The 16005-nt window shown below is 39.0% G+C and overlaps 1 protein-coding gene across 6 annotated transcripts in view; it reads left to right on the top strand.

Annotated features, from left to right (window-relative positions):
- Positions 1 to 13444, top strand: part of exoc3l2b (exocyst complex component 3-like 2b) — a 35025-nt gene extending 21581 nt beyond the window's left edge. For all 6 annotated transcript variants that reach the window (XM_023812170.2, XM_023812174.2, XM_023812175.2 and 3 more), the window contains 11 exons: positions 2523 to 3180; positions 3428 to 3542; positions 4026 to 4136; positions 5027 to 5127; positions 5564 to 5605; positions 5991 to 6062; positions 6464 to 6599; positions 7048 to 7170; positions 7726 to 7881; positions 10365 to 10486; positions 11853 to 13444. In XM_023812170.2, the coding sequence (XP_023667938.1) occupies positions 2523 to 3180; positions 3428 to 3542; positions 4026 to 4136; positions 5027 to 5127; positions 5564 to 5605; positions 5991 to 6062; positions 6464 to 6599; positions 7048 to 7170; positions 7726 to 7881; positions 10365 to 10486; positions 11853 to 12132 (1916 nt within the window). In that variant the 3' untranslated portion in view covers positions 12133 to 13444. The remainder of the gene's footprint in view (positions 1 to 2522; positions 3181 to 3427; positions 3543 to 4025; positions 4137 to 5026; positions 5128 to 5563; positions 5606 to 5990; positions 6063 to 6463; positions 6600 to 7047; positions 7171 to 7725; positions 7882 to 10364; positions 10487 to 11852) is intronic.
- Positions 13445 to 16005: the final 2561 nt, after the last annotated feature.

Here is a 16005-nt window from a genome sequence, read left to right as displayed (position 1 = left end):
TATTTTATCTTTAGTTACACATTTTTTCATTCGTCCTTGAACCACTTGGGGTCATCCAGACACCCATAATGTAAAACAAAAACAGATATCATGAGTAATCTACATAAATCCCACACCGTCACTGTTCCTCAGCAACAGCTTCACAAATGGGACATGTTTAACCATAATGTTTAATGAATTACTAAAATAAATGATCCGAGAGACTGTCATTAGTTGCCGTGGCAACACTCTATGCAACAGGCAATTGTTTAACACAGTTCAAAATGACTGGCCCCTGCAATCACACTGAGGAAGTGGTGCTTCACAGTTACCTGTGGGATATTGTTTGCTGGAGGTCTTGAATATCTAAGTATGATTTTCGTCCAAGTTAAAGAAGTACTTTGTCCTGTGATAAACGCCTATTGAACTTCGTGCCATGTTTCAGCACAACATGCAAGACATCAGTGATCAAAGCCAGTGTGATTTTTTTTTTGTCTCCCTAATGAGGACTAAAAATCTTGCCAACATATTATCAACAAAAACATATTCTGAAAACTATTTTAAATTCTGTGTTATACATAAAATATGCTATGAAAAGTCAAGGGAAGCTGGAACTGTAATGAAGCCTCTTTATTCCAGTAATGAGTTCACTGTGAAAATGACAAATTTTATGTGTTGTGTAATACATTTTAGTCCATTCCTTCCGCAAAGCATTAGCAAGTAACAGTTTGCAGTTGCAGCTTGTATTTCCTCCCAGCTTCTGTGTGTGTGTGTGTGTGGATTAGGTTTATATTACATTGTGGGGACTAAATGTTCCCCACAATGTAATTAAAAACCTGTTTTTTTTTTTTGGACGTTGTGGGGACCATTTTTCAAAAAACTTATTTGATGATTTTGATTACTTGTGGTTAAGGTTAGGGCTGGGTAGGGGTTAAAGCTATCATGGTTGTGATTAGAGTCACGCCCTTAGAAATGAATGGAGAGTCTCCGCAAAGCTATAGATACCTAATCTGTAGTGTGTGTGTGTGTGTGCGTGCGAGCGGGTATACCTATCCTTATGGGGACACGATGTCCCCATAACGTGATAAATATCCATTTTTTTCCCCATAAGGGAAAACTCTATTTTATAAAGATCGGAAACTGCTATGAAAAAACTAAAAATGCAAAAACTCTTGTATTTTACTTGATTACTTATGGTTATGGTTAGGGCTGGGTGGGGCTTAAGGTTGTCAGTTAGCGTTAGCATTTTTCCCATAGAAGTGAATGAGCGGTCCCCATAAGGATAGGTATACACGACATGTGTGTGTGTGTGTGTGTGTGCATATTATATGTGTGTTCCTGTTTTTCTGTTACAGTGACTCAGTTATTTTAATAGCTATTACAGACAAATTAACCCCCACAGTAGAAAATTCTAGAAAGTCAGTAGTAGCTGTACAGATGCATATTCATATATAATTATGTACTGCATATACACAACCAAACAATGCACTCCAGTCCAAAACCAAATCACTAGTAAGAAATATTAGATTCTCTGAGTTTCTTCCCTGTGATTTTTTCCCGGAACTATTCATAAATGATTAACCTGCTAGTTAACAGGTTATGAGTAAGCAGATTTTGGAAGTGTGCAGTTTTAAAGATTAAAGCAAACTCATAATTTATCTCTGACATTCTTTTAACCAAGGGTATGACAATGGCCTTGAATCACTATGTGTCAGAATTAGGCATTTTCTTATGTGTTTGTGTGAGGTTCATCTGGGTGCTCCTTGTTTTATAAATGTTTTATAGTTAGTGAATGTGTGTCTGTGATGAACTGGCATCCTGCTGTGTTCCTTGGGATAGATTCCAGGCTCACTGCCGCCATCCACTGGAAGGGCAGGTATGGAAAATGGGTGGATAGTTTCTTTGATCCTGAAATAGCAGCTTTGATGTATACTGTTCAATGACAGGCTAAAGCACCTTTTTCCCAGGCTATCTAAAAGATTCAACTGAAACGAATCCGAGGCGCTCAGGTGAAAGGCTCAGTGGGTACCACTGTCACCCTGTGCTTTAGACCAGTGTATGCAGAATTCGCATTGGATGTTTCAGTGATGTATGCTTAGCTTAGACTTTAGTGTTCTGGTTTAAACCCACAGTTGTACAGTTAGGGCCAACTGGTGATTCTACAAACATACACATGCATGAATGATTTAGCTGTACAGTTTGTCACCAAAAGGGGCATAGGAACTGGGGGTGAGGAGGTGTAGCCCTCAGTATTTAATTTGGCTTAATTTGTCGTCGTCCCCCCGCCCAATAAACAGACCTTCCTATTTAAATTATTAAGTTGTGCCTCCACCAATATCAAACTTGCTCCTTCGACTGCCTTGCCATATGCTCTGTGATGGGACTGGATGTCTCATTTACGAAAATAAACTGGTAATGAATACTTTGGAAATATTTACTATTTCCAAGAGCATACATGGAATGGCATATTACGCTCTACATTATTAGCACTTTTACAATTTATTTTAAAATTCCATCTCTGGTCCCTCCACCTCGATTTGCAGTTCTGGAAATCCTGCAGCTGGTGAATAAGCGGGACCTCTTTCTGGCTGACACCCACATCTTGGAACTGGAGCAGGAGTGCGAGGAGGTGGTGTCTGTAGGCTCCCCAGGAACAGCCGCTGAGGAGGTCACCAGCCCCGGCAGCAAGGACGGAGGCAGGCGCAAGGCCAAGGATGTGGAGCTGCTGTATGAGGCTCTCCAGAAGGAGCTGTGGGATGTGGTGCGTGAATCGCTGCGCTCACCCACAGCCGGGCCCAATCTGGGTTTGGTGGTGCAGGTTCTGGAACAGGAGGAGCAGGCAGACCACAACTGGGCCCAGAGAGACAGTGCACCGACGGGCCCGAGGCCCCGACAAATCAAGAAACGATGGAAAGAAGCAGTTGCAGAAGCCGCTGACGGGAGCTTACCCCAGCAGATAGAAGCACAGACTGGGCAGCTGGCCTCGTTTCTGGACCAGCTGCGCTCCCGTGTGGTGGAGGACCTGGGTGCAGCATGTCGGAATGTAGTGTCTATCTACCCCGAGGAGTATGGTGCTTTCCACGTGTACGTGCAAAGCTATCACCAGGCTGTGGCACAACGGCTTCAGGAGATAACTTCCAGGTCACTGCAGATCACTGACACCTACTCTCTCCTGGACTGGATATACAATATATACAACAGGTGAGTCCCGTCTTTTGTAATAGTTCTATAAAATGCTTATAACTGAAGATAGCATATGCTGGAGAGAAAAAGCTGATAGATTTGAGCCAGGTATTTCAGGTCCAGAGAGCTCAACTAGTTGGTTGAAACAAAATCCCGGTCTGGACTTTTACTTTCTGGATCTGAATTACCCAACTCTGTTCAGGTTCATATAAATTCATTATGAATTATTTAGCTCTGCTAAGCAAGCATGTTCTGTGTCTTTCAGAGATGTTCTTGGGGTGGTCAGTATAACTCACCCTATTAACCGCAACCAGCTTGGGCCACTGCTGCCTTCAGAGACCGTGGATAAACTGGAACTGGATTGTCTGAACTCTGTCCGGGTAGGGTCTCCATCACTGACACTGCAGTCTCCCTTGATACAGTTGAGGTGGGGGGTGTGAATGGGGCACATAATGAGCAAAGCAGCGTGGATGTACTGTAAGTGACCACTGGCAATCAGAACAGAATAAAGCTCCTTACAGCTTCCTTGTTGTAAACGTCTAAAATATAACAGCCTCCCCTTGAAAAAAAAACAGTTTAATTGTATTAGATCAAAAACTCCATTCTCCGGTGAATGTTTATATATCATGTCTTAAAATCATGAAGTTGGATAACAAACAACTCAGAATTATGCTTTTGATTAAATACCTTGTAGTCAATATTTTAAGAAAATTGCAATTTAAAAAGCCTGATTTATTACCTTTCTTTGTATTTCTGTTGATTGTATACAAATCAAATGTACACTCTTTAACTTACACCCAGAAAACTGTGATTTAGGATTGACATTTTCATGAACTGGATGTAATGCAAGTGTTGCTTCATAGGCTAAGGTGACCACAGAACTGTCTCACGTCTTGGATGAAGAGGAGAAAAGGTGGACAGAGACACTGAACATTGAGGAATTCCAGTCACCTTTGGCGCGCATTGTCATTCAGGTAATGTCTGACTGACTTCTAACACTCATTTAGTCTGTCATTCTGTCCATCATTTTTTCATAGTGGCTTATCGAGTAAAAGGGTTTGGTTAATGTGGTGCCTGATCCAGGAAGCACGGGACATGAGGACTAGAATGTAGAATGTCAGTCTATTCCAAGGAATAGATTTTAGAACTTCGTAAAATTAGCAAGTACTATGAAACAATTGACATTTAATGCAAAAAGTGTGTGCATAACTATAATCCTTTGTCAGCAATCGGTTGCCAATTCCACTAATTAATAGGGGTGCCCAAATAGTTTTTGGCCGTTGATTTATTTCTGTCAATATTTTACTTGTTTTCATGCATTTGTAGAATGATTGACAATAATTCATGATCAAATACTGTTTTATATTTTCTGTAAATTTCAGCATTTAAAAATGCAAACCTTGAGAAAGAGGCAAAAAATAACACTTTCATCAAATGTCAGAATAACAAAAAAGGTCATGAAGTTCTATAGGTCACTTTATTTTCACTGCAGCACACTCTAGTGGACACTGCAAGTAATAACTATCCCATCCACTCCTCAGAAAGCAAGCTGGTTAAGACTGAAGTTCCTTTTGTTGTTGTTGTCAATGTTGTTGGTGGCGGTGATGATGATGAGGATGTTCTACCTGTGGGTAAAGGACATGTGGACCAGGGTTGTTCCACGAAGCAGGGTTTCTCAGTTAGCTGGGTTAACTTAAGCTAGAAGTCATTATCGTCCAATAAGAGTTTAGGTAAAGAACATTCCTATTGGGCAATCATGACTTCTAGCTTAAGTTAACCCAGCTAATCGAGACATCCTGCTTTGTGAAACACCCCCAGTATCTGAAAAATCGCACAGCCAGTGTGTAAATGGCTTTCTGTACAGAGGTTGCAGGTGGACCTAGACAGATCTGCAGCTATTAACAGAGACCTGGGGGCTAGGGTGGCACAGTGCAGTCTTAACGGACTGGCCGATTTCCTGTACAGGTGAGAAAACTGTACACAAATATACACTGATATACACTGCTTCACTGCTACACTGCTTCACTGCTTTGGGTCAGAAACCTCCGCTCAGGGGCACCCTAGCCATTCCATGCATGTTAAATTTCACAACAAGCTACCTTAAGTATTTAACTCAATTACTTAAATAACTCAATGAGATGTTGATTAGCCAAACAAGATGTGCTAATCAAAATAACGCAAATACTGGCGTGACTTTAGGAGAGGCTTTGAAATGACTAAGCTGACACACTTTGATAGAGATAATATCATAGCTATATATAAACATCAAGATTATTTAAACATCTTTTTCTTTGACTGCTTAAGACTTTTATACAGTACCGAGTATTTACTGTATACTGTATATACAAATAGTCTTCGACTTACATTCATATGTTATTTTATTGTTTTATCTGTCTTTTAGCTTCCAAAGAAAAGTAGAGATGTTTCATGAACGCTTTATGAGGTATGTCCTTCCCTACTGACTGGAATCAGCTTTGTTCTTACCCTGTTGGTTGTGAGCTGCTGTATTTTTGATGATTGTGAGGTTCTCCATGTACTTTGGAGCTTGCTGCCATGTCACCTCAGAGATTTCCTCCTGTTGATCTATTTTCAAATCTGAACTAAAGATTTACTTCCTCCACAAAGCAAATAATGGTTTTAAACCAGTCCCAATCAAAATTCTGTTTTTTGTCAGAACATTTTATTTGATTCCTCTTTATTGGTTATCTGGTTACATTGTTTTGCTTTGTAGTTCACTGTATGGTTTTCGCTGTTTATTTTTTGCGGGGTTTTTAGGGTACAAATAAAAGTCTGATATATATACACAATTGTTGCTGTTGTTGTTTTAGTGAGAGTGGCGAGTGGAGCGATGGGTATGTCTCCAAGACTATCGCCCTGGTTAACTGCTGCCCCCCTTTCAGGTATTCAGGCGTTTCTGTCAAGCATTTGTCTATGGATAAGAAAAGAATAGACTTTTAGACAATATAATCAAACTGTTCTTCTCAAAACTGTTTTGTCAGAAAGTATGTTGCACAAAACAACTTTTCCACTTAAATTTTGAAAAACATTGGTTCATAGGAAAATGATCATTTGTTAAATGGCAATTATTAAGGAAATGCAATTGTATAAATGGTCTACGTTAATTACAGCAAATCACATCTGGAAAAAAAGCTTGTTAACAGTGACGCAACATTACTACTGCTACTGTTAATTTTGTAAAAATTATTATTATTATTATTATATTAGTTATGTGAAACATAAGTGATACTGTGTATCAGCTATTAATGTGGGCCAGCAGACGCTCAGTAGTCTGTTTTTGTAGGAACTTCATCCAGCGCTGCAGGCAGTGCGAGCCTGCCGTAAGTGAAGATTCAGCACGGAGAGCTAATATGTCACTGGACAAAATTGTGAACCAAGGACTGAAGGTGCTGAGTGACAGGTTGTACGAGAACATTAGGGTAAGATGAATGCTCTCGTTCGCCACTTATATACAGCACTTACAGCTAAATGCTAATGCTTTCATCCAAAACCACTGTAAGGTGTTTACAGAGCTTGACATTTCCATTGCAGCAGTTAGGGTTAAGAGCAGATCTGAGGGGCTGTAACAGAGACCCTTCTGTGACTTTTTCCTTTACCAGTCTTGTCTTTTTGTATTTATGCGTATTATTTACATTATCAGTTATATTCATGAGCAGAAATTAATTCCAGTTATGGCAGTCATGAAAGATAATTGATTTCTGTCAAAAATATACACTCCTGGCCAAAAAATGGGCCAAACCCAAATTGCACAATTGGCCCATTTTTTTCCAGAAGCGTATCACTATCTTATCGGCCCGAATAGGGTCTCACTTTGATGGTTTAATTCATCCCCAATATAAAGATGATTTTCCATTCTCTCAACACAAGCCCTTCTTCGACAAGCTGGTGAAAAGGAAATGGCTGAATAACACAGATCACTATGAAGCAATTGAATCTATCATCAAGGAACATTTTAAGAAATTCCGTCGAATGGATTGTCCTCCCTATCAGGTATGCCATTTCATCCTCATATCAACTCAGCTACCAAGACTAATAGCAGGCAGCATCTTTGCCTTGAAATATAATATCGTCACAGTATATTTACAAGTTTCCTAACAATAGTATTTTGATAACACTTTCCATGAATGCCACGTCTATAAAGATCTATGAACACATTTATAATACATTAAAATGCATTCATAAAGCAACTGTAATCATGGCTATAAATATTTATAAAAAGGCATAACACATTATAGCCATGTTTATTATGCAATATGAACGCTTTATGAAGTTCAAATCTGTAATGCACTATTGACACCTTCATAATGCAGTACAAAGCATCCTTAATTCTTATACTGACCATAATAATGCATTATGAACGCATCTACGGTGCATTATAGATGAGAGCTTTATTGGAGCTTATGTATTGTAATCAACACTGTAATGCCGTATGGCTGTCAACAGAAGATGCTGTAATGGTTTATTAATTCTTATACCGACCATTATAAGGCTTTATAGATGACAGCTTTAAGTAAAGTGAAATTGCGACATGACTATTACCGACAGACTTTGGTGACTGAGGTGCACAGGAGGGTCCTGACTGAATATTTGCGTGCTATAATGAGAGGAAGGATCATCTGCACATCGCTCAAAATGAGGAAGAAGATGGCCAGCAGACTGCGTGATGAAGGCAGACAGCTCAAAGGGCTCTTTAAAGACCTGGTCAGTAATATTATTACAATTGACAAATCAAATGTTTTGCAAGACCTGGCCCATCAGTTCATTTGTCATGGTCTGTGAGGACTGAAAAAAAACACAAGAAGAAGAGGATTGATGGTTCAGGGGGTCAGGCTGTGTGCAAAAGACAGCAGACAATTGTACCCCCCACTCCCCTCCCCTTGAACATAGCGTCCGTTCTGCGTTCCAGTTAAAACATCCGTTTGTCACCTCTGCGGACAACAGGAAGGCTTTGTTTACTGAGGAACATCCCGTCCTGGGGCTTTGAAGCACCAGTTGGACACTGAAACTAAGTAAGAGACGTGGATCAATCCACTGTAGACGGGGGTTAGGATTCTGACATTTTATACCTGCATTTAGAGGAAGTAAAATAGAACTACAGAGTAACTGGGTAATGTTTTCTCAGTAAAAGATGGTTTTTAACCCTCACACTATAGGCTCACAGTGACCCAGTAACATCAGGGTTCCCAACTTGAGGATCAGATTTACAAAAATGTCACAGATTAGTAAAACAGACGGGGGGAGGGGTGTTTGGCGGTGGATCGAGCTGCAGGCCAGATTTTGTAAGATTAGTTTTTTTTTTTTCCCCAGATATGATCAGAATGCACGGGTTGTAGTAAAACTAGTTAGGCTTGAAAATTTATTCTTAGGAAATTAGCTAACCCCTCCCCCAAACCACAGCTGTCATGGATACACAGATATGGAATATGGATGTATAATATGGTTTATAAAAATACAAACACTGGACATCCAGTGACACTAAACAAAAGCACCAGTCATACTTTACAGGTGAGATGAGGGGAAAAAAATGGTCATCTTTTTTTTTTGCCTTGTGCCCCAAATTCACAAGTAATTCACACTGTAGGAGTGCCATAACAGAGCTTCTGGACTCAAATATTCATTTTTAACAAGTGCTTATTCAGCAGGGAGGTGCACGGGGCATGTAGACTATCCGTGGAAGCACAAGGCAGAAGCATGCCGGAGCGAGGCTACACTCTAAAAAATGCGGGGTTATTTTTTTCTACCCAAATGCTGGGTTATCGTGCTTTCCAGTAGCCAGCCCTGACCCAGCATTTGGGGTAATGGCCTGACCAAGCTGTGGGGTTATGGATCACATTCAAAAATGTCTTCGTTGGAACCACTGGAGAACAAGCACCCAAACATCCTACAAAATGGCTGATATGGCATAGATGTGACAAGGCGAACTTTTAATCCATTGTGTTATAATAACAATTATAGTAAAATATTATTTACAATAATATTGCTAGTTTTAAGTTTCCAAAGTTAGAATGTCTTTTGTCTGTTGTCAACTAGCTTACATTAGTTAATATTGGCTAGTTAGCTAGTTATATGTGAGTTAAAGGAGTTATGTAGTTAAATGAGGTGATAGTTGAGGAATAAACCCTGACAGCTTGACACTGAAGTAGCCAAGTTTGCTGGTTTGCTAGATATTCACATTCTGTGAATAGCAATAAATATTTACAACATTTAGTATTTGTAAAATGATTATGTTTCATAATGATATATATCAAAGATGGTGTTAGTGTGTATTTAATAATTACAGAAGACATAAATGAACAACTGAGTACCAGTGATTAATTTAATCCAGCCTTGGGTATTTGTTACACCCTGGCATCCATCCATCCATTTTCTGCACCCACTTGTCCTAAGCAGGGTTGTGGGGGCCTGCAGCCTTTCCCTGATGATATGGGTGCAAGGCAGGGAACAACCCAGGGTAGGACACCAACCCAACACAGGGCACACTCACACACCTGTGGGCAATTTGATAACTCCAGTTCACCTTCGCATGTTTTTTGACTGTGGTGGAAACTGAAGGATGCAGAGAAAAACCCATGAAGACACCGGTGAGAACATGCAAACTCCACACACATGGAGCCGCAAACCCTGGTCCCAGAGGTGTGAGACAACAGTGCTAATCACTGGGCACCACCACGCTGCCCCACAACCCAGCATCGTGGCTGAACTGCATAACCCAAGAGGCTGGATCAAAATAACCCATCATGTGTTCCAAGTTTTATATTGAAAAGCACTAGTAAAATTAGCAGCACTATGGAGTTTTTGTTTGCATAAAAATATTAACACAGCCAACACCTGATTTAAACATATGAAAACTGTATCAAATGTGCATCAAAATTAAAAACCTCTGGAGAGCTGTCACTGCCTTCCGCCATGTTTTCAGTGATGCAAAACAAACCCATGCTGCAAGCTATACCTGTGGCTGGGAGACTGTTGCTAACTTTGGTTGATGTTGTACAGTATTTAGCGCGTGCTTTTCAAAGTGTAGTAATCAACTATGGTTTTAATAGTAATACAAATTTTTAATGATAATACTAACTGTCGGAATTTTACCGTGGTTTACTGTGAATCCGGTAACTGTTTCATCCCTGTATTGGGGATGAAACGGTTATTTCATCCCAATATTCAGCTCTTCTGTTTTGGCTTCTCAGGAGTCTGGTGCTTCGTGGCTGGACACCGCAGTCCCACACCTATCAGAGATCATTCTTCTGGAGGACACACCCTCAATCCAGATGGAAGTGGGAGTCTTGGTGAGGGAGTTCCCAGACATACGGTAAGCTGACCTCTCCCAGGCTTGTAGACCATTAAACAGATTCCACTTCAATAAACCAAATGAACAAATGAACACTCGGTACCAAAAAAGCAAGCCTTTAAAATACAGTCATCCCTTGTCCATAAACAGGGAGGGAATTTTAGAAAGCAAACAACTTCTTGGCATTTCCTGGTATTAATGGAAACCCTTTTACCCACTGTCGACACACATGAAAGAGGGGGAGTTCTCCATCTCAAGGCTTGACTCAAGAAGAAGCAAAAACATTGGCTTCCTGTTCAGCTCTGACACATTGGGGGTGTTTTTAACCAGAGGATGCCAGTCACTTACTTGAGTGTCCCTTTGTGGCAATATTAACCCAAGGAAGCAGCCTGTGGTGGAAATTATTAGCAGTAAAGCCATGCATAACTCTGTCCTTTTCCATGCGTAAGCATTGCCCAAATCCAGCTCAGTATTACCCACAACTCTGACCAGGATTGACAGTTGGATAGGATGGATGGATGATTATTTGTGAACTGAAACACTTTAGGATCCTCTGGTTGATTTAATCTTATTCCATCCACCTGTCTTCCAACTGCTGACCTGGGTCACTGTAGTTTCGTAAAAATTACACCCTATTTCGTACGTATTTTAATCTATATTCACTAAAAAAAAATTCAGTTCATCCTTAAATTTTGTCTTAGCATGACTGATTTTAATTGTGAATAACTACTTAGTTCCAAAGTAGTGTAGAAATCACGAGAGTTTGAGAAAGGAAAGGAATCATGAAACAATGCCTGAAATCATAGCCTGGGTAGGCAGAGGATGGGCAGGCAGTACTTTGAGAGTATGGCTCTTGGGTGTTTGTTTATTTTTCCAAGACAAGCTTACTGGCTAAGAGCCACTCGCAGACGCAGCCCCGTCGGAACAGACGGGAAGCTGCTCCAGAATCATTCCTGCTGGCCCACAGGAGACTACCTGGTGCCAAGATGCAGAATCAAAGGCTGACCAGACCAGTCTAACTCAGACAGATGTTTAAGCAATTTTCCGAGACAAATAGAGCTCCCTGATAATTCTTTCTAGTTGTGTACTTGTTGTCTGAGTCTACTGTTGAACAGTGTTTGTTACTTGATTCCCCCACCACAATGTGTGCCCACACTGGCCAGTTGGTGCTTGTCTCATTGTGCAAACATTACTCTCATTAATGCAGGCAGCTGCTCTATGAAGTTTTATGCTCATATATTTTATAATAAGCTTATATGGAACTGAAAAGATTGACAAATGCTTTTTTCATTTGGTTGGCTCTCTTCAATTTTGGTTGAACAAAATACATTGGAACAGATATTTGATCTATTCAAAGGTTTCAGGCACCTCTTCTTTCCTTTTCCAGAAAGAAACACATATCTGCAATTTTGAACATCCGCGGAATGACACGGCAGGCGGAGCGACAAGAAATTTTGAACATTGTGAAGGATATCGAGAACAGTGATAGCCTGACGCAGCTGTCCCGTGATCGAGCCCTCTTTTCTGAGGTTCCTGTGACGTCCGAGGTGCACTGTGTCAATGTGGGTCTGAGCCGGATTGCCCTTACTGCTTCCTCTTGCTTTTCTCGTCTTCGAGCACAACGTAAGAGGGTCCCCAGGAGAGACATACACGATGGAATGCTGTAGCAGAAATCACTAGAGCAGCAACTCAATTTTTTCTGGGATGCAACACATCACATATAAACTGAACTGAAGACCAGCTGAAGATTATATTAACCTCAGAATATTCTAAGGTATTTCACCAAAGATAAACACTTTCATTGACATAATAACAGATATGTATTGTTTTCTTCTCGCACATCAATGGATGTGGCCTGTCATGTTTTCTGTCATGAGGCCATTTAGACTTGACAATCTTCTGCCACCTTTCAGTTACCAAAAACCAAAGGCAATAAGTCAGGCATAACTAAGACAATATATTTAAATTGTGTTTGAGTTCTTGCATGGAATAAGGTGCTGCCTTCAATTAGTAGAAATGTCCATTTTTATCAGGGATTCAAAATGCTATTTTCCATTCACTGAAAAATATTTGCCTAAATACATAATGAATTGTGTAATCACAGCAATGATTTATGTGCTGCTGCAAAATGATACTTTTTTTGGTAATGGCTTGATTTAAGGTACTATTTAGTGTGATGTATCTTTTAATTACTTTTAAATGATTAGATGCATTGCTACATACTGGTTTTCCCTTTTGTTATAATAGTAAATATGAACTTTTGAAAACCAGAAATTATTCTTATACTCATGGGTGGATGGGAACAAGAGAACAACTATTTATATGCAAACTGGAAGTCTTTATTGTCATATTTATTGCTTTTCAGTCTGACTTTTTAAATTATAGTCAGACTCTAAGAAATGATTTATTAAAATGTACATCTGAATTACAACGCATTATAAAATCAAAACTAAGTTGTAACAGTATCGGAAAACCATATTAAAAGTTGTACTGAAAACAACTTTTAGCTGTGTATGACTTACAAATGTTTTATTTCAGGTTATTCATGTAAGGACAAATAATTAAAATGTCAAATGATACCTAAACTCATTGCATACTTTTTGGAAGAGGGACATTTGTCGTTTTATGTTCAAGATGTCATTAAGTAGTATGTTCATTGAGAGGTGCATAAAATGGAATTACTTTGTTTATTCCAAAAATGAGATGATTTCTTATAAACCAAATATTTGTATATAATGAAAAATACAATTTAAAGACTTGATTCTTCTATAAACTTTATTTCTAAACACAATATCCTTTCTCTTTTTTGGGGGGCATGGTGGGTAAAAAGAGTCTTTGTATACACTTCAGAATATAACTTTGATCTGTAGCCATTGTATAAAAATTGTACAATGAAAGTGGAGCCGAATGTGTGAAAGAATGTGAAATTCCTTTGTCCTGGTTTAAAATGACTGGTGTAATAAATGAGACAGGAATTTGCTTCTTGGTTTTACTCTGAAAGTAAATACAAGAAACGCCATTGCCTTGGGGGAGAAACAGTTAAAGTGTGGAGTTCAGGGGGCATTGTGGCGGGCGGGAGGCAGGTAATGTGAAAAACACGAGAAGATGGAAAGCCCACTCACAACCGTGGACAATTCTGGGCTGTAAAATATTCTAGCTGAGGATGGAAGGTTAAACTGTCAGTTCCTGAGTGTCGGGCATTCCTGGAGGAATGGCAGACACTAAGAACAATGTCCAAAAACAACTTAACAATGCAGGCTAAAAACTCGCCAGGGAGCCAAGTCCAGCCCTTGTTATGGAGTCAAACAAAGGGCGGTGTATTAGCATCTTTCTGTTTCTGTTATTTTTCTTGCTGCCCGGGCAAATTCATACAGGACAAGTCTCCCGAATGACTGCTTTTGGAAGGGAGATTAACTAAACAGTATTTCAACTCCCCTTCTAGTTTGCTAAAGGAGCGTGTTTCAGTAAACATGTTTTTCCTGTTGTACACTGAGGTGGCAAACGGATAACTTCTATTGGAGCCAAATTTACACTGTGCAACGGGAGGGAACTTCCTTTTTGTTTGTTGTGTGGGGAGAAGTACAGTCACTGTTTAACATTCTGTATACACTCACAATATCAATACAATTTTCTTAACAATGTTTTTTTTCCGGCACTACGCTATGAATAATTGGGACAGAACTGCATAAAATCACATGACAATCAGTTTAAATTATAATTTAAAAATATAAATATGTAGACAGATATTTTATATATTTATATATATATACACACACCAAAAAGGATACTACATGTTAACAGAATGTTTTACATAAAGGCATCTATACAAAAAAAAAATCACCTGAATCTGCTAAATGTGTAAAGCATAATAATTACTACATAGCACTGTTTATTGACTTGTCTTATCTGCAACACTACTTGTTCAGATTTATTACTATATATGTGGGGGAAAAGTATGTACAAAATTTGCATAGTTTAGCCAGCTGAAGCAAATATGGAAAAAACAATGGTCTAACAAGATGTACCTGAGTTCTGAAGAAGCTTAGAGAGTTCTGAGAGTTCACAATCCCAGTGCAGGAACACACACACAATTATAACATGCAATGTTGAGAGTTTGAGACACTGGTCTATATCATTAGTCTGTGAGAGGGAACCAGTCCACCAAGAGTACACCCACATGAGCACAGGGTGATCGCGCAAATTCAACTATGTATATATTTTTTGGTAATCACTAATCAGTAGGAATTAAATTTTCCCATTTATCGCCATTTCTCCTTTGCTTATAGGACAAAATTACTATTCAGCATCTCCCTTCTACTGTTTTCTAGGCTGAAGCAGACACCCCTAAAAGCAAATCATGATGGTGTCTGGATGTGAAGAGTGTTGCCATTTTTCCTGATCAGCTAGGCAAGGAAAAAAGCTGACTAATGGTTTTTATCATTGTGGGTAGTACAACTGACACCCAGCTATACACAAAGACAACAAAACTCTGTTTGAGAAATGCTGTTAACTTGTTTCCTGTTTCCTGTAAGCATATATCTTTATTTTATGCTGAATAATATCCTCTTAACAAAGCCTTTCACAGGGATAACCTGCTGCCTATGTAATAGTATCTGCATTGAATACTTTGATCTTCGTACCCCAAAAATGTAGGCACTTATCTACTTCAAGTTGGATGGAAGATTTTCCCAAACGAATAAACTAGTTCTATGCAATAATAATGATTAAGTATATATATATATATATATATATATATATATATATATATATATATATATATATATATATATATATATATATATATATATATATATATATATATATATATATATATATATATGTGTGTGTGTTTGTGTTAATTTTGTAAACCTAAACTACTGAAGGAATAAGTAATGAATGACACAAATGAGATACTGATCTCACGTTTGTTCGCCATTAATAAATGGTGGCGCATCTCACGTAGCGACTATATCTGATTATGATTTGTACTTCAGTCGTTACTGAGTTATTTGTGCCCCTCAATTAAACTGTTACCCCCATTAAGTAGTGTATGCATACTTCAGAGTGTGAATAAATGACCTGCAACGGATTGGCATCTCATTCAACCTATCCTCTGCCTTCCCAGGCTCTTATAGTAACCATGTACTAGAATTGTTTGACAAATGGATGAAGATTTTTCAATTCAAAGCGAAGACTAATCGGTATTGTTTTCACATTCGAATAAAATTTGCAAAAATGTAAGATCATTCTTCACAATGAGAATATACTCATATGCCATTACTTGTACCGAACAGCAGATACTGAAAAGATGACAAGATGAATTTCAATTTCAAAGGACTAATGTCAAATAACCCGACATCATCCGAAAGAAGTCGCAGATCTGCAATATAAACGGATGGACCGTGAAACTGTCTGTTCGGCCATTGTCAAAAGGCATATTGTATCCTTCAAAAGCGAAGGGACTTTAGCCACAAATTAAATAAACTAAATATCGCTGAAAGGCTGAGCAAGAAGGCAAGACGCTGCACGCGCAGTTAAAA

The sequence above is a fragment of the Paramormyrops kingsleyae genome, chromosome 17 (genome assembly GCF_048594095.1).
Source record: "Paramormyrops kingsleyae isolate MSU_618 chromosome 17, PKINGS_0.4, whole genome shotgun sequence".
NCBI lineage: Eukaryota > Metazoa > Chordata > Actinopteri > Osteoglossiformes > Mormyridae > Paramormyrops > Paramormyrops kingsleyae.
The sequence above is the reverse complement of the archived record's forward strand: the minus strand, read 5'-3'. Positions and strand labels throughout refer to the sequence as shown.